Here is a 22,412-nt window from a genome sequence, read left to right on the forward strand (position 1 = left end):
CATTCCCTTCTCCAGGGGATCTCCTGACCCAGGGGTCAAACTCGGGTCTCCTGCACTGCAGGCAGATTCTTTACCATCTGAGCCACCAGGGGAGCCCATGAACACTCCTAGCTCCTCCCTTGGCTTTTAAGGTAAAGTCAAACCTCCTGGGCTTAATTTTCAATGACCATTACCTGCCTCCAAACTGACTCTGTGTCTCATCTCTTTCATACCCCAATTCTAAATTCCACCCACAGAGACACTGAATTTTTATTCCTCGGACATACCCTGCCTTTTTCTGCTTTTGCCCATGCTGAGCCTCTACATAGGCTGTTCTTCCTTTCTACACCTGGGAAGTATCCTGCAACTTTCAAGATCCAGATCAAACATGTCTCGAATGTGAAGCCTTGCCTGAGCTGTGCAGACAGAGCCCGTCACCCTGGGCTTCCAGAACACTGTATCCATCCCCCTCATTTCTGCTCTTGCCATCCAGTTTTGTTATGTGTTTATACACCCAAGAGCTCCTCCAGGGCAGAGGCCGTGTCTGATTCATATCTGCATCCCTCCTGCCCAACCACTGTGCTCAATAAATGTTTGATGAATGACTGAAGGAAAGAATGTTCATCATTGGAAAATTGCTCATCAGAGCCCTGTACATCAGCGTTGCTGAGAGATGTTTTCATCAAATGTGGTTTCTCAGTGTCAGTATCTAATGCTGTTCTGATTCATCCTGAAGCACTGGAAATTCAGAAGAGCGTGCAGGGGTTAGAGGACAGGCATTTTATTTGTTAAACAGAAAAGCAGGCTATGAGATGGAACACTAAGATATGCAAATACTATCCTCTTTGTAGGAGAAACTGGGAGAATCACACTAGATTATTTTGGAATTAATTCAGCCTAAATGTCTGTGGAGTTTAAATGCAGCCCTCAGGAGAGTAAATAATGCAGAATGTGAAAGTGAGAAGAAGATTTGAAATGCACCAGTAAAATCTTTCAGCCCAACTTCTGCACCAGAACATTTTAGTTGGTAGAATCCCATTGTAATTTGCAAAGATTAAAACCTGTTGCAAGAAAATTAGCCCAGGTCATAACTTTAATCATTTAAGAGGCTTCCAGCTTCCTCTGGCCTCGTCAACAGTAGTTCCTAAACAGTAAGGGCTTGAGGACAGATTCCAGGATGCTTGACAAATATTGATCATTTTGCATGAAACAAAAATTTCACAAACATTAATTTTTAAATATCAAGTGAGAGTGGCTGCTCTGGGTTTGCAAATTAGGGATTTAAAAATATTATTTCCAAACAGTTTCCTTGGTAGAAGGATCAAAGAGGTGATGCCAGAGTGCCCTGGGGGTTCTAATTAGATTTATGTATGAGGAGCAAAAAACTGCCCGGTCCTCAGGGCTGCACATGCTAACATGGCCTGCTTTTGTCAGAGTGTCCCTTTCAAGCATGAGTGTGTGGGGCTGCCTGTTCAGGGCTGTGTATGTGCTGAGATGAGTGAAGGATGGAGCTGGATTTTGGAGGAATATTCCTTTCTCTGCCCAAGTCAGAAAAGGGCAGATGAGATGAGGGCCAGCTGGGGCACCAAGGCCTCTGGATCTGGGCATGGGTGGGAAGGCCATCTGTCTGCGAGGGCTGGAAAGGAGCTGGACATGCCTGTGTGCAGGGATGGGATGTCAAAGCAGCCCAAGTTCAGATTCAAACTGCATGAGGCTAGGCACAGAGAGGCCGAAGCCCCACAGACAATCTAAGACAATCTAAGGAATAGCCCCTGGTGATTCTGGAGCTTCTGGGAGGAGCTAGGACTCAAAAGAGCCCAGGGAGCTCACTTCAGTTCAGTTCAGGGGCACTCATAGCCAGTGACACACAGTTCCCAGAGTGGCAGGTGCCTGGCTGGGCCTTGATTTCTCGATGGTATTCCAGGGCAACCTGGGTCCTTTCCTCCTCCCTCTCCCAGTGCGTTGAAGCAGCGTGCCTGCCCATCCCAGGACCCCCAGCCACAGCTGCCTGCTTGTTTGGTCCACCCCACCAAACGCTGGGCTCCTGGGGGCAGCCTCAGATTCTGTCCTGACAGGAGATCGTGGGGGCAAGGCAGGGTCCTGAAGACCCCAGGGTCATAGAGGAGAAGGAGGAGGAGGAAGGAACGGCTAAACTTTCAAGCTGCATCTCAGCCTCTGGTAACTCTCCTACCTGTCTCTTCCCCCCTTCTAGAATTCCTCCTCACCATTCAGCTCCACAATTCCAGCCACTGCGGGCTTTCAAAACGCAGACCTAACACACCGGTCCCCCACATGAAGCCTCACCTTCCATGGGACCAGGTCCACGCCAGTCTGCCCCTCAGACGCATCCCCAGGTGTGCCCCGCGATGCCCGCCAGGATCCAGCCACACGCACCATCTGCAGCTCCCTGCACGTAGCTTGGGTTTGGTGCCTTCAGCTTGCACCTATGCCATTCCTTCTCCCTGGAATGCCCCCTCTAAACTCCTATATGGAGCAAACTCTCATGTCATCTACAAGAGCCAAGTTATGTACTGCTGCTGCTGTTGCTAAGTCACTTCAGTCGTGTTTGACTCTGTGCAACCCCACAGACGGCAGTCCACTGGGCTCCTCCGTCCCTGGGATTCTCCAGGCAAGAACACTGGAATGGGTTAAGTTATGTAGTATCTCTTCTGAAAAGCCACCAGCCCTGCCCCAACCCACCACCCCCATCTTCCTGCATGGTGGCATACAACTCCCAGGAGGAAACTGAAAGCAGGGGAGAAGCAAAGTGACTGAAGGCAGCACTGATGTGAGCCACAAGACCCTCCAGATGGTACAGTCCCCATCTCACCCAGCCCAGTCAGCCCCATTCACCTCCACGGGCCGATGTACCCATTTCTCTCTGTTGCCTCCAGCCTGTGAGTCTATTTTGCATCTAACGTGAGCTGGGAGACAATAGCCACTTCACCACCAAGCCCACGGTTAGCCTTCCTCCCTGACCGCACATCTTCAGGGCTCCCTCTGCCTTGTAATTTAAAGGTGGACAGAAAGTCTGTCTAGTCAAAGCTATGGTTTTTCTAGTAGTCATGTACAAATGTGAGAGCTGGACTATAAATAAGGCTGAGCATTGAAGAATTGATGCTTTCGAATGGTGCTGGAGAAGACTCTTGAGAGTCCCTTGGACAGCAAGGAGATCAAACCAGTCAGTTGTAAAGGAAATCAACCTTGAATATTCATTGAAAGGACTGATGCTGAAGCTGAAGCTCCAATACTTTGGCCACCTGATGGGAAGAGCTGACTCATTGGAAAAGGTCCTGATTCTGGGAAAGATTGAAGGCAGGAGAAGGGGGGTGACAGAGGATGAGATGGTTGTATGGAATCACTGATTCAGTGGACATGAGTTTGAGCAAGCTCCAGGAGATGGTGAAGGACAGGGAAGCCTGGCATGCTGCAGTCCGTGGGGTCGCAAAGAGTCGGACACGACTGAGCGACTGAACAACAGAGGGGAGATGCAGCCCTGTGCTGTGTCGCTCCGGGCCAGAAGCCTGGCAGAGGAAACTGATAGAGCCTTCCACTGGGCACAGTGTGGGGCCACAACAGGCCACAGCTGGGCCATGTGGGCTCCACCAGGAGAGTGGGAGGGGGAGGAAGACGTGTCCTCTATTCTAAGCCTCAGCCCTGACCCTGACCTGCTTCTAGGGGCCACTTCCAACATCCTCACACACTTACAAGTAGAAAAGAGAGTCTGAAGTAGGTCAGGAGTAATAATAATAACCAGTGAGCGCCTTGGGTCTGTTGTTTGACATCTTTGTGCCTCATCTATGATCTTGGGCTAACGGTCCACAGCAAATCACACACAGTCGCTGTGATGACTGAATGAGTTGGTGTGTGTCCGGCACCCAGAAGTCTGGCACAGGGTAAACACTGTATGAACCTTAGCTAATTCTTCCTATGGGACAGAACTTTATCGTTTGCAGCACGTGTCAAAGGTCACATGGATAGGGAGGGACAAGACCGGAGGCCCCAGTCCCTGGGCACCATTCCCTTTCACTGAACCCCACGCCCTGCACAGGCCCAGCCTGGACTCTGAGCTGCATCCTCTACCTGCCCTTAGGCGTGCTGTCGTTTGTCTCCCTGTGCTGCTCCCCGGCATCTGCTTTTCTGGGGTCACAAAGTCCTGGTCTGGACTCTCACTCCTGCCCTCCAAGTAGCCCGTGAATCTATGACTTAGGTTGAACTTGTTGCTGAGAGTTGACCTTCACCATCCATTTAGGACCCAACTGAGGGTCTCTCTCAGGTCTATCTGGTTCTGCACACCCAGACCACAGGTCAGAGGTGCCCTGTGCCAGACTTGATGTAGCAGGACCTCCCTGCCCCCCATCCACCACTACAGGGGAGAGTAACTGGACGTGAGGGCTGGAATCAAGGTCAGGCCGACCGAACACCTCCTTCCTGTGCCCGTCAGCCTCCTTCCAGGGTGGAAGCAGCTTGCTGGGAGTCTTGAGTCGGGGCCTCTGCCTCTACATCCTGCGAGTATAGACTTTCTGTTTCTGACTTCCCCAGGAGCATCTACCACGTGCAGCCCCCAGCAGCCTTGAGGCTCTAAAAGAACTCCCTTACCTCCTGTGATGAGCGCTTTCCCTGTACTCCCTGGGAGGTGGATGCTCCTATCTGTGGGTGGAAATGGATCCTAACTTAATGGATTCCCTAGGGGCTGGAGGCCTCTGGGCCAACGCACGGGTTTTCTTCAAAGCTGGGTCATCATGGGGTGTCTGCAGCTGGCGCCCTGCTCCTGGGCCATCATTTTATAACTGGGCCATTGCAGAGCAGGAAGATAAATACAGTCCTCAGAATTGATGGAGACTTAATAAAGGAATGTTTCATGGTCACCAGTGTGCAGACTGCCCTTCACAAAATGGTCCCCAGACACTGCCCTTTGAGGAAACCTCATTCCCTGCAGAACGAGGAGGAAGGCAGAGTGGCTCACAGATCACAGATGACCCAGCACGGTCTGTACCTGGGATACTGGGGCTGCGCTTGTCAGAAGGGGCTTATGCAGAAGAAATGTGAGTTTTAGAGTCAGAGACTCAGTTTCAATCCCAGCCCTGCCCGCTAACTATGTGACTTCAGGCAGGGGACTCCCACCTCTGAGCCTGTTTCCTTATATCTAAAAGTTAAATAAAATACCACTAAAGCAACAACAATGACAATAACAATAAACTCCCTCAGAGCCAGTATCAGGAGTCAATGAGCTAACCAGTTCCACCCCCGCCCATAGTAGGTGCTCTTTAAATCCTGAGACTGGCTCCTCTGCTCTGCCCCTCCATTCCTCCCATGCCTCCCAGGCCTGGCCCCTCCCTTGTTCCTCTTGCTGCTCCTTCGGGCGGGCGGGCTGCTACCTGAGAGAACTGCCAGTGGAGCTTCATCCTCTTGGCTCTGGCGTAGCTGCACTCGATGAGCCGCGGCCGGCTGTTGACGTCCACCAGGCACCGGTTGTCGTCGTCATCCACCGTGGGGCTCAGGATGCCCACGTGGATCTGCTGGCTGCTCGTGTAGTACACATTCTGGGGGCCAGGGGTGGGGAGAATGAAGTCAGAGGTTAACAGCCAGAGAGGTGGGGAGGGTCTGCGGGGCATCGCCTCGGGCAGCCGGCCAAGAGAGCACAATCCAGGGGCCTTCAAATAATCTTCCATTGTAACAGACAAGAAGAGACCCTTTTACGTTATGATTCAGTACAGTGCCTGGTCCAGAGATGTAACTGATACAAAATTCTCAAGAATCAAACTTAGCCTCACTATATGCAGCATACTCAATTTTCTATACTTTTTTCATTGAAAAACAGGGGTTATAACCTTTTAAATGGATTTCACCACCCACAGTTTAAGAAACACTGCTTGAATCCATTATTTGCAGGCTTGCTGACTTCTTCCCTCCATAAATATTTTGTGTAAGATGCTGCACTTGACCAGGAGTTAAAGAGCAAAAGACCTGGGCGACGTCTTAGGGAGCTCAGAGTTCTGTGGGAGGGGTGATATGTAATAGGCAATTTCCATCCATCCTAAGACTGTGTAGAGCAGTTGGCAAACTTCTTCTTAAAGGGCCAGGTGGAAAATAAATATCCGGGGCTTTGCAGCATGCTGGGAGGTCTCCCAACCACCACCAGGTTCGGTGGTTCTCTAGGACTCAGAAGATTCAGCATATAGTTGCCCTCACAACTATGATTTATTCTGGGGAAAAGATATAAATCAAAGCAGCAAAGAGAAAGGCACGAGGGCAAAGCCTGGAGGAAACCAGGTGTCAGCTCTCAAGGCTCCTTCTACAGCAGTCACAGAAGATGCCCAGGAGTCCCCAGCAAGGAGTTGAGATAATGCCCGTGAAGGGTTATCTACCAGAGAAACATTTAGAGACTCAGCACCTAGGCTTTTTACTGGAGGCTGGTCGCACAGGCAGCCTCTGCCTGGTACATACCTATCGCAGACTTCCAGCAGGAAGGCAGGTGTTCAGCATAAACCATATTAGTTGTATAATCAGTTTGGGCACAGTGAGCCGCTCTTACCATCTGTGGGAGTGGTGGGAACCTTCCTGCAATCCAAGCTCCCAGATGCCAGTCAAGGGCCAACCATGTCAGTGGGCCTTTCAAAGGAGAGCAGTCAGGCTGCTGTTTTAACCATTTTTTTGCACAAAGGGCCAAATGGTCTGGAAAATCAGCTCTGTGACTGTAGTGCAAACACTGACATGGGCAATACAAATGAATGACTTTATTTACAGAGATCGGGGCTGACTCTGGTCTAGCGGAAAGCCATAGGACCTTGGCCTTCACATTTTTCAGTCACTTCCCCCAACCTTAGGCAATGGTTCCCAACAAGGACAGTCATAGGGTTTGTGAGCTCTCATCCTGTATCACCAAAGAAATTTAAAACCCCAACCTATGATTAGGTCACATGGACAAATCAAGACACTGTACTTCTCTGCTTTAGGTTAGATTTCAGGGTAGGCCCTATTGTTATCTTGATCTATTAAAAAAAACTCTCACTGGTAAATATTTTTGATTAATTTCAAATGGTAAAAGGAAGTATTTCTTGTGTTAGTTAAAGAAGGTGATTCTCGAGGACTTTTAAAACAGGGTGCAGAGCATGAAAGGGACTGTGTGGGGAGAAGGGCAGTGCACATGAGGAGAGCAAATAAGGGGTGGACTTTCAGGGCCATATTCTTCCTGAACTTCAGCATCCAGGGAAGGGGTGGAGAGGCAGCCATCCTTCAGACGTTAAAAAGAGCCTCAGGTCAGTGGATCAGCTAAGGTCCCAGCAGGAAATAGGTGGCACGCTCAGGTAGAGGAATCCAAGGAGGGTAAATACAGGCAGGGTTCTCAGCGGTGTGGGTCTAGGGGAAGGGAGCACAGGGATAGTTTAGTTCCTTGGGACAGTAACATGGAGCTGTTACCGTCACCAGGCTCAAAGGGATGAGAGGAGACAGCAGGTACCAGAATGTGTAAAAGTTACATGGAGAGACTTGCGAGAAGGGTCCAGGGAGGGAGAGGTTTGAGGTGATGGTGAGTGGTGGTTAATAACCACCCCAACATCACTTTCCCTTCCCCAGTCTGTTCCTCTGCTGGGTTGGCCCATTGGAAGAACCCAGCTGGAAGTCAGACAACATAGGAGCCCATGGAAACTTCTGTAAAGTCAGCCTCGCAGGGCAGGACAAAAAGGATGGAGAGACAGATTGTAGACATTCATTACAGCTGGATTTGCTCTCCAAGGAAGTTTTATGAATCCATGGAAATGGACATCAAAACTACCAGGGTGACTGATTCTTCCCGTAAAAGAGGTAAAGGGTGATCAAAGTTCTAAGCAGAGGCCAAATGTAGAATGCCTGCCTTCAACGTGGAAATGTGACTAGAACACAGAGCCAAGGAGGCCCTAGTCAACACCTAAACTGGGTAAGAGATAGGCTTCTCATCAGAATCCTGAGACCGTCCATCGGGTGGCCTGGGTTCCCAGTTCACCATCAAGGGGAGTTGATGACCTGCTGTGGCTTCCAGTTTATTGGCATTGAGGGAGAATTTGATGACTGGTAGGATTTAGGAAGGATTGGGGGCAGGAGGAGAAGGGGACGACAGAGGATGAGATGGCTGGATGGCATTGCTGACTCGATGGACGTGAGTCTCAGTGAACTCAGGGAGTTGGTGATGGACAGGGAGGCTTGGCGTGCTGTGATTCATGGGGTCGCAAAGAGTCGGACATGACTGATCTGATCTGATCTGATCTGAGGATTTAGGAAATTAAATTAGATGCAGGTAGGAATCTCATCCATCCATCCAATCATCTAACAAGTAATCTCTAAGTTGGGTCCTGAGGGTCCACAGTTGAGAAAGCCATGGTTCCCTGTCCTGGATGATCCAACAGTCAAGTTGGGGAAACTAACATATCAGGAAATAGTGGTCATAAACACACTGATATGGGAACCGTCCACATTTCCTCCATCTCTTACCCCAACTGTTGCTATGTTGAAAGTCAATATAAAAGCTCACTACCTCCAAAAAGCCTTCCCTCAATGCACGAAAGTGTGAGCCTGCTACCAGAGCCTCTCTGCAAAGATGCACAGCTATATATATGCCCTTGGGTTGAACGCACCATACTCTGTCCTCAGGACAGTGTAGCTCTTAGTCACATAGAAGGTCAGGACCCGAATTTCCTGAAGCTCCAGGGTGTGGGCCGCCAGACAAGGACAGCCAGGAAGGCAGTTACTGTCACTCCTTCCTTCGTCCCTGTCACTAGGACTTGGCTCTCATTTCTAGGGCGGGCTCCACAGACACAAGTAGCTGCCCAGGTAATAGCTAAAACCAGTTTTATCCACTTAGCTGCTCTGAAGTGCTTGGGGGAGATGCTCAGAGAGTCATGTGTCCACTTACTTACTATCTGGTACCACTGTCATCAGAGCTGTTTATTACTCCAGAGTCTGGGAAAATCATAATAAGGACAGACAGTTGTTTGTTACTTAAAAAGCAAGCAACAAAGTGCATCTCGAGTGGGGTAGCCACCAGCCGGTCAGATCACAGGGCAACTTAGCAAAGAAGATTCTGTTAAGCTGTCGCTTGGACACCTCAAAAGCCCAATCAGCGGTGGACTGAATCAATAAATGGCCTGAACACTAAAGAGGGAAATAGTTTTTTACAAGACACCGTGCTTTTAGTGCCTGTAGGTCCAGCAGGCCCAGCTATGCTTCTGAGCAACAGGGAAACTGGAGATTTAATAGAAGATGACTTAGAATTGTGATTCCCAGTGGCGGGCACTTTTGCCAACTAGAGGATATTCGGCAGTGTCTGGGGATATCTTTGGTTGCCACGATGAGGGTGGGAAAGGCTGCTACTGGCATCCAGTGGGTAGAGGTCACGATGCTGCTCAGCACCCTACAATGCACAGGACAGCCCCCCACAGCAAAGAACTATCCAGTCTCAAGTGTTGAGTGCTGCTATGCTTTATCCCAGTGAATCCTAGTAACAACTCTATGAGGCAAGTGTTACCATCACCCCCATCTTGTGGATGAGGAAACTGAGGGACAGAGAAATTAAGAACTTGTCCAAAGTTACACAGTTGCAGAACAGTAGCTGAAATCTAAACCGAGGCAGTTTGATGCCAAAGCTGTGCCTGTAACCTCTCATCTTCCTCGCCTCCCTCCCTCCCTCCAGTTACTCCAGCTCCAGTGACCAGGCTGGAGGGGGAGAGGCCAGCTTGGAGGCTTCCACTGTGATCCTGTGAGCAAAGGGTGGGGCGGGGCAGTCCTGGATTAGGGAACAGCCGCGGGCTGGAGGATCCTTGACAAAAAGGCCTAGAATACAAGGTGCTACCAAGTGCTAAGACCGCAACAGCCCTCCTGTGACTCACATCAGAGGTGGAGGCCGAGCTATTATCCTGTCTGTGGATGATTTATGACTCCCCCTGCCTCCCAGGGCACAGATACACATCCCTGAACCCCAGCTCCTCCTCAGCCACAAATGACTGCTTCAGCTCACTGTCCTCTCAGCCCACACAGCTCAGCAGGCCTACAAACCCCATCTGATGCTGAAAGAGAAAAATCACCAGCGAGGGAAACGGACAGACATATGGTATACCGGGTCTCGTGCCAGGGGCATCTTCCTGTCCCTCAGGCTGGGGTCAGGAGTAAGGACCCATCGCTGAGCGGGACGGCCAGCCAGGGAGCCTGTAGCGCCCCTCGGGGCACACTCCTGCCTTCAGGGCCACGGAGGCGAGGCTAGGCAAAGCCCCCCAGGGCGAGAGGTTCCCCTTGCTGTGTCACCTCATCTCCCAGACAGGCAAGGGCCCCCTCCCTGCAGGAGCTGGGTGGGCCCCCTGCCAGCTGTGCCCAGCATCCCTTCTCTCCCTGGCCAGCTCGGAGGTGGGACCCGCCTCTGTCAGACTGAGGTGCAGCCTTCCAGAGGCTCCAGCCCTCACTGTATAAAAGGTCACCTCTCTGGGGGTAGAAACGCTTCGGAAGAGAAGAATGAGAAGAAAACAAACATTTGTATCCTGCACCACGCCAGGGACCGTCCACACCTGAGGCCACCCTCGGCTGTAGGGGTGAGGAAACAGGCTAAGAGAGCTCTGAAGACCCTGCCAGCTGCACAGGCAGATGGCTCTGCTCCCTCCGTGATGAGGGGGAGATTCCCTGGGAAGGCTGAGATCCTGGCAGTTCAGGGCTTTCCTCCCCCTCCCCGGGCCCAGCCGCCCAAAGGGGCCTCCCATCAGCCTGGCTGGAACTGGGGTGCAATCTCCCCCACAGCCCCAAACCCTCAGTTCAGGCAGGGGAGTGAGGATCCCAGAGGGCCCTCCTGGAGTCACCCCTGGGAACCAGCAAGGGAACTGCCAGGTCATTTCCACCAGATCATTCACACTGAGTCCTGGGACACCAAGAAAGGGTCTCAGGGGCCCCTGAAGACACTCAGGTCTGGGAGGACGGCTCACTGGGTGGGGTTCTAGGACCCCCTCTCCCAGCCCAACCTGGGCTTGCTTTCTTTATTCAACTTTCACATAACATTTTACTTGAACAAAAGGTCATGAAGAATTTACCAAAGAAAACCACTGAGGTCAACCATGAGACCTTCATTTGGGAGAAGGTCATTAATGCCCAGTAAACCTTCATCAGCTTAAACCCCACCAATCGGAACTTGTGAACACTGGACGACCAGCTTTAACTTCCTGTCTCCAACCTCCTCCAGGCCGCTAGTACCATGCATTCTTTCGTAGGGTCAGTTTACGCATGTCCCAGTCATTCCGTCCCCTCTTCTGTCCAGGCTCCCATACCTGCACTGGCATACCTTAGCCTCTGTGGAAAGGCTGCAGCCCTCACAGCAAATCATGGGATGGGCAGGGGAAGGGGTGCTGCTGGTGGTGGGAGAGGGCCTCCTAGCAAACCAGGAACAGGGAACAAAATGGGGTAGGATAGATAACTTAATAATACATTTTCAAGGTACAGCAGAAGAACCGGCTCTCCTGCAAACAATGGCGTGTGGATTGTGAGCGACTCTGTTTCTTCCATTAAGCGATGTTTCCTTGGCAACACTGCTGGCCTATTGAGTAAGTGCCCTTGAAAAACGAGGTGTCTTAGAGACAGAGACACTCTCTCACCAGGAGATGGGGCGGCAGTGGTAGTATTTGGCTAAAACATTCCTCGGCCTGGAGAGGGGTGAGGGGGAGGCAAGGGGAGAGGCAGATGGGGACACGCTCAACAAGAAGCTCTAGAACAGGGAGAAAACAACTCTTTCAGAGTGCTTTCATGGGAAAAGTGGGGTCTTTGTGGACATTTCTTAGGATACTTGGAGGGGATCTGTACCCTGGAGGACTGTGGTGGCCCAGCTCTGTGTAGGGGTGGACGTCACCCCAGGGGAGTGACAGTCTAAGGGTTAGAAATTACACTAATTGGATGACCAGAGGGTATCAGAATGGGGGTGTTGACAAAGTCCATCAAAGGGTGAACCAACCTGGGGGCTGGAGGGTGGGTTTCCTGGACAAAGGGGAGAGGAGAAAGATCTGTGAGCAAATGAAATGGGGGAGGATAGAGAAATGAAGAGGACACAGTCCTAAATGCAATCAAGCTCGGGGTGTTCCTCACATCAGAATCACCTGCAGAACTTTAGAAACTATAAACACAGTCTTAGGGGTGGGGCCCAGGTGATTCCAGTGAGCAGCCAAGGTGGAAAACTGGGTGTATCGAGGGGATGATGGCAGCCTCAGGAGTAAACGTAGCGCCAGCACATACAGCCAGCTGGCTTCCCAGCCTCCCTCTCATCGTGGGGGGCCAGCGGGATCTGTCTGCAGGGCATTGTTTGGAGGACTCTGAGAGGTTAGGATGCACTGTGTTTAGGACAACAGTTCTCAAAGTGTGGTCCCAGCACCAGACAGGAACTTGTTAGAAATGTATATTTTTTAAGCCCAACCCCAGGCATGTTGAATCAGAAACTCTAAGAGTAGGATTCAGGAATCTGAGCTTTCACAAGTCCTCCAGCGAAGTCTGATATAAGTGAACATTTGAGAACTGCTCGTCTAGGAAACGGGTGGTCTGGTGGGCTTACAAGTCAAGAGGGCTCGAGTCTTCACTTAGCACCCCCACCCTCGCTGACTAGCTGGAAGCCACTCCGAGCCTCAGTTTCCTGACTGTAGAATACAGCTGTGGATGACGAGCCTGATCAGTCCTCTCGTCTGGCCGCAGGGACTGGGGCAGGAACCGGCAGCCAGGGAGAAAGGGAGAGAAGAGACCGGGGGGTCCTGCTGCCCTGCCTCAGTGCCCCCATGCCTGGGGTCCCCTCCCCGAGTCTGCCCGGCCAGTAGACCTGTTGTAAGATTCACAGAAACAGCGGGCAGTGTGTGGGCACGTTGGCTGGCTGGGGCAGAGGGAATAAGGAACAGGGCCTTGCTTTCTTAAATTTCAGTCTTGAGTGGCCACTGTGATGTTCGCAGTTTGTACTAGAAATGGCCTGTCTTCTTTACCAAGAATGAGCTGCTGGCTCTGCTGCAGGCAGGGAGGGCTGATTTAAGGGCTTGGTTACTGGTCATTAACCCCTTGACACAGAGGTTTCCATGCTGAGAGCTGCAGGGCACTGATGCTAAATCAGGAACAGAGAGGACTCATTTCCAAAATTATCTTATGTTCACTAACCACAGGACAGGTTATATTTAAGGAATGCAAACATTTGTAAACATTCTGTCTTGGTAACCGTGAAGGAGTGTACATGTGGAAAGCAAGGTCCCTTGCTCAGGAACCCCCTTTCTGCCCCTGCTCTCGTGAGTCCAGGAGGCAACAGGTGGTGAGGCTAAGCACATGAACCCCCCAGCCTTGTAACTGGCACTCAGCCCCTAGACAGCAATCCGTCTAGTTTAAGTCAGCAAATACTCCTTGGTGCCCTCTACGGTGTGGGCCTGTGCCAGGCAGAGAGGCGGCAGGTAGGGCCTCCCTCAGGGCTCTCAGACTGGAGGGGAGTCAGTCATGCTGAACAGGGCAGTCAGAATAGCCCCCTGGCCAAGCTTAGCACAGACTAGGAGCAGACCAAAGCGCTCGAGAACTGGGGGCCAGAGCTGGAGTGATGAACTCTACTGGGGGCTGGTCAGTGAGTGATGAGCTCTGAGAACAGCCTAGGAAGAGAGCATGGGTGCATGCTCAGTCGCTTCAGTCATGTCTGACTCTTCGTGCTCATATGGACTGTAGACTGCCAGGCTCCTCTGTCCATGGGATTCTCCATGCAAGAATCCTGGATAGGGTTGCCATGCCCTCCTCTAGGGGATCTTCCAACCCAGGGATTGAGTCTCCTGTATCTCCTGCATTGCAGGAGAGTTCTTTACTGCTGAGTTACCAGGAAGCCCAGAAGAGAGCAGTTTGCCTGGATAACTGACGAGGACAAGCAGCCTCTGGCAGAGCAACTGGGATACACAAGATCACCGAGGCCCAGTGCTGCACTGCCGTCTGGGGAAGGAGAATGCCTCGGGGACGGGGAGGTGAGCTGGGGAAGCAGCTTGGGGTCTGCAGCACTTGGACAGTGTCCTGATGGCCACGGGGAGCTGTGACTTCAGATTAACCAGCCCTCTGCTTGTCCGCACACATGGGGGATCCTCGGAGGAGTTAAAGACATTTAAGGGGCTTGGCAGCGAGCTGAGGTTAGAGGTGACTCAGGCTGCTGGGCAGGAGTACCTGGGAAAGCCCGGTGGTGGGCTGGCAGGGCAGCCAGGAGAAGAGAGGAGCTTCGGACTGAGGGGTGGTCTCTGAACATAAGACTGAATAGAAAAGGCTAAGTCAGGCCCAACTTTTGCCTCCCACTGCGCGCCTGACCCCCTGAGGGAGGGCATGGCAACCCACTCCAGTATCCTTGTCTGGACAATCCCATGGACAGAGGAGCCTGGTGGGCTACAGTCTATAGGGTCACAAGGAGTCAGACACGCTGAGTGACTTAGCACCCGTGCAGCACGTGCACCTGACCCGAGCAGCTGGGGAGCAGTCATGGGCACTACTGCTGGGCTCAGAAAGTCTGCCTTCGATTCCCGGCTGGCTGTGTGTTTTCATGTTTCATCCCAGGCTTTGTGCCCGAAGCACAGGTGTCAGCTCTGTACCACCACCTGTGAGGTTGTGTGCAGCCCAGCCAGTCCCATCAGCGACCTTAATCCCCGGCCTTGCACTGTCTGTTCTCCCTGGGTCTGCTGGGGTCTCCTGGCTAGGAGTATGTCCCAGTGAGCCCCTCATTCTCAGGAGAGAGCCGAGTGACAGGCGTCACCCTGGGGTTCCTGCATGGGAACCCGTGAGAAACCAGAGACAAACCGGAAAAGAAGGCTGCCGGATTCCTGATGTTGAGAGTCTCATTCACTTTCTTGTAATAGCAACTTGCTCACCCTGGCCATACGGGGAGGCCTGATCCACAGGCTGGCCAAGTAGAGCACCCCATTGCTTGGTCCAGGGTTGGTTCCAGAATGGGACCCAGTCTGGGCCAATAAAAGCCCCCTGGTTTCCCTGTTTGTGGGGCCAAGCTGGGAGGCTCTGCTGCCCTTTCTCATCAGGTGAGTCGCAGAAGCCCTTTCCTCTTTGACTAAGGAGAGAGTAAGTTTACACATAATGGAAACCAGAGTCATAGAGTGGTGAGAGAAAGAGAGAGAGAGGGAGGGAGGGAGAAAGTTAGGTAAATGCCTTTCAAGCCCGTGAATCCAGCCCTGCCTGAAGCCGGGACAGACATGAATTTGTCAATTACATTAGGTGATAAAATCAGTTTTGCATTTAAGTTGATTTGAGTTGAGTTTCTGTCACTTGGAACCAAGAATCTCAACTAATACAGAAGATACAGGAGACCTTTCCAGAATACCAAAGGGAATGAGGCAAAAGTTTCATGGAGTCATATAGCCCAGTAGTCCTTGGCACAGGGTGTATGCAGATATCATGCATGTATAACATTTATTCATTCTTATATTTATTATAAGAATGTTTTCAAATAAAGTACTGAAGTTCTGAATGTCTGCTTTTTTTTTTTTACAAGGCAATCTCTCACTTATATGCATGCCAGTATGCTTTCTTCAGAGAGTGAGAAGCTAGTGAGGCTAGAGGTTCACATGACCCTAGTAAATCCCCAGGAGTGGGCTGAGTGTCTGAACATTATTCATTATGTGGGTGTAAGTGGAGAATTTGAGAGCTGCAGAGGGAGCCCAAGTTTAGGGAAATAAGATCAGCACTGGTCCAGGATAAGGCAAGGAACAGGTGCCCTGGAATCGGGCTTGATGGCTGAGCCCATCATTTTCTGCAGCCTCCAGTGTCTGTCTCGAGGGAGCAGTGCCAGCCAACTGCCCCGGCCTGGACCTCAGCCCCACACCCGGTTCTGCTCCTGCCACCCCTCCCTTACCCCTCCTGCAGAGTCTCTGTCTGCACCCCACACCTGACACAGGTGCCTGCCTGAACAGCTCTTCCAGCAGAATCCCACAGATGGAGGCTGCAGATGAAGGCTACTTCAGGCAGAAGCACACTGCCGAGGGACAGATCAATAGCCCCATCCACAGCGATGGCCAGTGAGGTGGGTCAGGGTCTGCGCTTGTCACAGAGAGGAAGCATGGCAAGGATGGGTGCTGCTGTCAGAAGCAGGCAAGGAGGGCAGACCCAGCGACTGGTGCCGGCAGCTGCGAAGAGGCAGGACTGAGCCTGTGATGCCTAACAGTGAACCATCTCCCTCGAGAATGGCTCTGCCCAGGGATGGGCCCCTGGCGGTCTGTATGCTGTGACACTACCACCTGCCCACTGGGGAAAATAGAGCTGTTAAGGGGTTGAGAAGCCTCCCTCCTCCCAGGAATTTAAACCATGAAATGGAGAGACAGAGATGAGGCAGTGCGATAGCTATTAATAAGACACATTTAGGGGAACTCCCTAGAGAAGATCTATGAACTTGTACTGCTGAGGGCTGCCCCATTTCTGCCTTTCCCCAGGCAACCTTCCTTTTGAGTCTAGAAATGAATCACTATTGGCTTTCTCTAACAGCACCCACCCTTTGTGTTTAGCTTAAGCTACCCGTGTCTGCTTCAGCTCTTGATGATTGTCACTCCTTTCTATCGAGTCCAGTTGTCCAAGTAAAAACAGCTGTCTGTTGCTCATCTGTGCTTTCTCCATCTTCAAGAAAACTCACACACCTGCTGTCTGCCTGCTGGCCCTTTGTAGGTCCTTATTCTGGAAGGTGCTTTTCAAAACCCTTTAAAGCTGTGTCTGGTCGTCTACCACCCGCTCCATCTGCTCTCTGACAAACAGCTAAGAGCATATCACATGCCCTGAGGAAAACACGCCCTGGCATTCCTCTCTTCAAAACAGTGTCTGCCAACTCTGCATCCGCCTGTGACAATCAATGCTGGCTCCTTAGTGCCTCTAACAGATTGACTCACTGTCCTGTCCTGCCACCCCGTGCCTCCCTCCAGACCGAGCTCTGGTATGTCCCTTCGTCATTAGTGTCAGACTGGGCCACGTGCCTTTAACCAATGGAACGTGAGTGGGAGAGACGCGTGTCATTTCCAGTCAGAAGCTGTAAGAGCAATCATGTCATCTGCCGTGTCTCCTTCTGCTCTCGGCCACTGGACTGGCAGTGTCCCAGGGCAGGGCTGCTCCGCTGGTCTCAGACAGAGAAGAGGTGACACAGAGCTGTAGCTGAATCCTGATGACCATGTAGCCTGAGCAAGAACTCAGTACTTTTTGTTGTAAGACCTTGAGATTTGGGGGTCATCAGCCTAAGTTGAACGATTAAGAAACTGATTCTAGATAAGGAGTACTGCCAAATCCTAAAATGTGAGACACTGACTTTGAAGCCACAAGGTGGGTGGTAAGGAACCACCCCTGGAGGTGTAAAGACGGTGACCTCTTTATGCAGTGGTGAAATACTTGACTAAACTGTTGCCTGCCATAAGCTGGTAGACAAAACATGGCAAGTGAGCTTGTGCTTTCCATGAAGAGCATGCCTTTGTTACTGTCGGCTGCTCGTGACAAGCACTGCAAAAGGAAGATAAGGTCAAGAAAGACTTGGACATGGAGCATGATAAAGAAATGTTTGTTATTGTAAGGCACTGGGATTTTGAGGTCATCTGTTACTGGAGCATAACGAAGCCTGAACTGGCTGACACCTATTTTGCTATGCTCCCTCAGCAAACAATCACACACAGATAGAATCACAAAATGCGATGCGTGAGCTTAAAGACGAGTAAAAGGGGTTTGCAAAGTATATACTCAGAGGACTTGCTCCAGCAGGGAAGGGGAGGGAGAAGGATCCAAGAAGGACTGACTCTGGATGCATGTTCCCAGTCTCATTCATTAGCTGTGTGACTGTAGACAATTGACTTGGCCATTCATTCTTTTGATTTACTCATCTGTGAAAGCAGGAGATAACAACAGTACCCATGCATGTTGATGGGGGACTGCCTTGTACTAGTTAACGTTAGCCATTAGTAATGCTCCAGCAACATCGGTCTTTCCCAATCAGATTCCAAGATCTCTAAGGGTTGGGACCGTGCTTGTCTTGCTCACGATTGTATCTCTCTTATCCAACCCAGAGCTTAATGTGTAACATATACTCAAAACATATTAGTTGATTAGATGAATCAGTTACTAAACTATTCCAGGGACACTGAACTCCAGCTCAGACATCCATCCAGGCTCCCTCCCTGGTGCCGGTCACAGTCCTTACTCTAAGAGTCCTCTAAGCTTCTCTCTGTTTAGTTTTGGACCAGTACCTTGTAGCTTCATGTAGCCTTGTGGATTAGTAGTTCGGCCAGAAAAGGATTCTCTCTCCAAGATAAGATTCTCAATATTTGCCCCAGCACACCGTCTGTGCCAGGCCTAACTCTTACCTGCCCCTCATGAGCAATGAGGGGCCTGCTCCCTTCCTGCCACACTACAGCTGTTAACCTGCACTGAATTGAGAAGATCTTACTAACAGAATGTTCCCAGGAAGAGTGTGTGTGTGTGTTTCATAGAGTTTTTAACATGCGGTCAATGGTGACCTAGACTCACAAGTAACCTCAGTGATTTGGAAGATGGAGGAAAGAATATGGTAATAAAATCTATGGGTTAAGATCCAGCAGGGAGAAGTTAGCCCAGAAAAATGGACTTCCTGAGGATGAAATATTGGTGCTTGATTTCAATTTGCAAATATAACTCTTCCTATTTCATATGTTCCAGCACCATCCCCCATGCCATCTCTCTTCCCTGGGAAGAGTATAACCTGATATAGTGGGGAAAAAAGGTCCATCCCACATCTTTACTGGATGTCACAGGCCTCAGATAGCAACGCCTGATGGGCTGCACTGGGACGGGGAAACTGAGGCCGTTCCTCTGGGGACTCCTCTTCTTGCCATCCCACAAGATAGGCACTCCATTATTATTTTTTGTATGAATGAATGAACAAATGAATGAGTGAATTAGTGAGATAATACAAAGTGAACACAGTAGGACATTGTGATACATTATAAAAATAGTTACAGGTTTTCCTCATCCTTGCACTGAACACTTTGCAAGGTGACTTTGTTACTCCTCCTTTCAAAGATGGAGTCTGTTTCTCTGCCCGTTGAGTTTGTGCTTGGCTGTGTGACTTCTCTGACTCCTGAAAAAGTTTCCATAGGCAAACGTCATCCAAGCAGAGACAGGAAAAACATTCATGTGGTCATGCTTGCTGTTTCTTGCTGCCCTTAGAATCCCTGTCACCAGCATCATGTGAAGCAGCCTGGAGTAGCCTACTGGATGAGAAACCACTCACGGCCCAGACGTACCATCACTCCAGCAGTCAGTCAACCCACCTCCAGAAGCTGACTCAACCAGCTAACCAGCAACTGGCCACAGCTGCCTGACTGAGCCCAGCAGAAGACAGGGCCAGCACAGCTCAGCCAAAACTGTGGACCCTCAGAATCTGGAGCTAAGTCAACGGATGTGTCTTAAGCCACTAAACCCTGGGGTAGTTTGCTATGTAGCAGAAGTGTACTCATCCAGGTCACTCACTTCACAGGTGTATCAAGGATGCTCAGTGTTTTACAAACAATTCCTTAATCCTCAAAATAACCCTGCATAAGTGGGGGTGCTATCCACTGTTAGGTGAGAAAACAGAATTAGATAGAGGTAAGCAGACAGCAAATGGCAGAGCTGGGAGCTGAACTCGGGTCATCTGGCTCCATAGCCCAGCTCTCAATCACTCCAATATCCTGCTTTTAACTAAAGAAAGAAAGGAAGGCTCAGTTCCACCCTTTCCCATGTGAGCTGTGCTCCTGACATGTCTTCCTGCCCTTCTTTTGCCCCATGCATCCTACTCTTTCTTTAGGGTCCAGGCGCAGCTCCTCCTCCAGGAAGGCTTCCCTGACTCTTCAGGTTGCCAAGACCCAGTCCTCTTTGCCCTTGGCAGCTGAGACTCCTTTCCCAGCTGAAAGGAGGCTTCACGGAGTCCTGCTGACCCTGGACCGAAAGCAGCATGACATGACCAGGACAGAGTTCTACTGCAGGCGTGGTACACGGTCTCCACACTGTACCCGTGGAGCGAGCTTTGGAAGTGGGTGCTTTGTCCTGACCACAGAACCTGGGGGCTGAGGGTAACTGCAGTGGCAGCAGGAAAGGGGATGTGGTCCCCCCACATTCTTTCCCTCTCACCCTCCCAGTTCCCATGGGGCCTAAACATGCACCTAAGATTTAATTTGTGTTGTCTTTACGGGACTTTCTCACCCTCTCTCACCCCCGATATGTTCTGTGTGTACTTCTTCTCCTGGTTGATCTTTTCTTATTTGCTTTCCTCCTAAGCTTCACTTTAGGGCTCCCCTGGTGGCTCAGAGGTTAAAGCGTCTGCCTGCAATGCAGGAGACCTAAGTTCGATCCCTGGGTCGGGAAGATCCCCTGAAGAAGGAAATGGCCACCCACTCCAATATTCTTGCCTGGAGAATCCCATGGACAGAGGAGCCTGGTGGGCTACCGTCCACGGGGTTGCAAAAAGTCGGACACGACTGAGCGACTTCAGTTTCAGTTTCAGTTAAGCTTCACTTTGAGTCTTCTGAAAACACCTATTAAAATCCTGGTGTATTTCAAAGACAGTCCTTTCCAACCAAAAGGGCCTTTGCCTGTCTAGATGGTTAGGCCCTTCAACATGGCTATTCTCTTGCTCTCTACAGATCCCCAGCTTCACTCACATGACTATCCAATCCTCTTACTTATAGGGCTCAGTAAGCCCCTGGAAACTGATGAGTCTACCTGACCTCAATCTGCCCTCTGGACGGTAGCCTCCTTCCCCTCCTAGTAGCAAAGACTGCTGCCACGTCCTGTCCACCCTCTGCGCACACAGTGGGGTGCCACCCTTTGTGTAAGATCCCTGGGTCCAATGAGCCATTGATGTCTCTGTTGCTGTCCCTGGGCTTTTTCTTCAGTCTCGGGGCTAAGCAACTACAAGGCTGGCAGGCCTATGGGATGTAGCCCCACACTGTCCCTACCAAAATAGCTTTCCTGGAGGGTACCGCCACTCTTGTGTGCCTCTGAAACGTGCTGATTCTCTCATCAGGGACATGGGATGGAGTCGACCCTCTCCTCTCCCTGTAGCTCTCCTTCCACACCTCGCTCCTCCATCCTGGCATAGAAACATCTCCGCCTTAAGCATCAGACATTAGACACCACTGCACTCTGCACACTTTGTTCTCATCAGGTGCTTCCCAGGTAGCTGTCACATCCTGGGATGTGACAAAGACAAAGGTCTTTGGCATCAGGCTCATCCCTCTATATCCCGCCAGCAAGACTTTGGCATCTCAATCAATGAATGCACCATGGCCTCAATTCCAGGGAGGGCCACCCGCCCCCAGGCCCCAGCTCTCAGTGCTCGAACTGCTGTGCCCCTGAAATCTTAATCTTGATTACTCCCTCTTTTACTTCCCAAATGCCTTCTCATCAACCTGAAACCTTCAGAATAATAACCCTTTTCTACCTTCCTCTCCCTTCTGGCCTCTCAAGTCCCTAGAAAGGCTGTACTCACATTCTTGCAATCACCCCCTTGCCATTATCTTCAAGTCTTTAATTCCCCATTTTTTTCTGTCTTTCACACCCTGTAAACCCCACCTCTGCAGCCTCATTCACCTTCTCCACACCTGTACCCTGGATGTAGCGTGGGTGTTATGTTGCTTCAGTCATGTGTGACTCTTAGCGACCCCATAGACTGTAGCCCGCCAAGCTCCTCTGTTCACGGAGTTCTCCAGGTAAGAATACTGGAGTGGTTTGCCGTTTCCCCCTCCAGGGGATCTCCCCAGCCAGGGAAAGAACCTGTGTCTCTTATGTCTCTTACACTGGCAGGGGGGTTCTTTACCACTAGTGCCACCTGGGAAGCCTCCATCCTTTCTGTAACTCCAAGAAAAGTCATAGCACCGGGCAAGTTAGACCCATCACAAGCTCCTGGTCTTCAACATCAGGGGGCCCTGCAGAAATACCTGGTGTTCCTTCTTCAGGTGCCTGCCGAGCCTCTGCACCACTTCCCCTGAGCATGCTTCCTAAATTTTCTTTACTCTCTAATGCAGCCAGATCCCCCCGCTCTACTTGCAAGGCAGCTGCCAACTTATTCCTTTTGAACCTCCCTCCATCCTGCCCTTGAGCCTCAGAGGCAACTGTTCTTCTCCAATCCCAGTGCTCACCCCTGGCCTTGGCCCCCATCCTCTCCCATCCCTGCTCTATGCCCATCCTGAGAATGTGGCTTCATTCTCTTTCCAGTAGACATCTTTCTCTATAGACTTCTCATGTTCCTTTATTGCTTTCCTTAAAAAGCACATCTTAATACACATGCCTTATCTCAACCCTACTCACTTCTAAAAGGCAGCCCCTTTGTCCATCCTTTCGTAGCAAACTCGGAGGAAGAGGAGTCTTCACTCATTGGCTCCTCCTCACTCACTTCCCTGGATCCATCCAGGGACTCTCTGGCTACCAGGTCCTTCTAGTCTTTCCACAACTACCACCTACATCAT

At 50.9% G+C, this 22,412-nt stretch overlaps 1 protein-coding gene across 2 annotated transcripts in view; it reads right to left on the bottom strand.

Moving 5' to 3' along the window:
• Positions 1–22,412, bottom strand: part of GALNT18 (polypeptide N-acetylgalactosaminyltransferase 18) — a 373,443-nt gene that overhangs the window by 31,335 nt on the left and 319,696 nt on the right. For both annotated transcript variants that reach the window (XM_070383928.1, XM_005887188.2), the window contains exon 10: positions 5,358–5,522. In XM_070383928.1, the coding sequence (XP_070240029.1) occupies positions 5,358–5,522 (165 nt within the window). The remainder of the gene's footprint in view (positions 1–5,357; positions 5,523–22,412) is intronic.

Source organism: Bos mutus, chromosome 15, assembly GCF_027580195.1.
Source record: "Bos mutus isolate GX-2022 chromosome 15, NWIPB_WYAK_1.1, whole genome shotgun sequence".
Classification (NCBI taxonomy): domain Eukaryota; kingdom Metazoa; phylum Chordata; class Mammalia; order Artiodactyla; family Bovidae; genus Bos; species Bos mutus.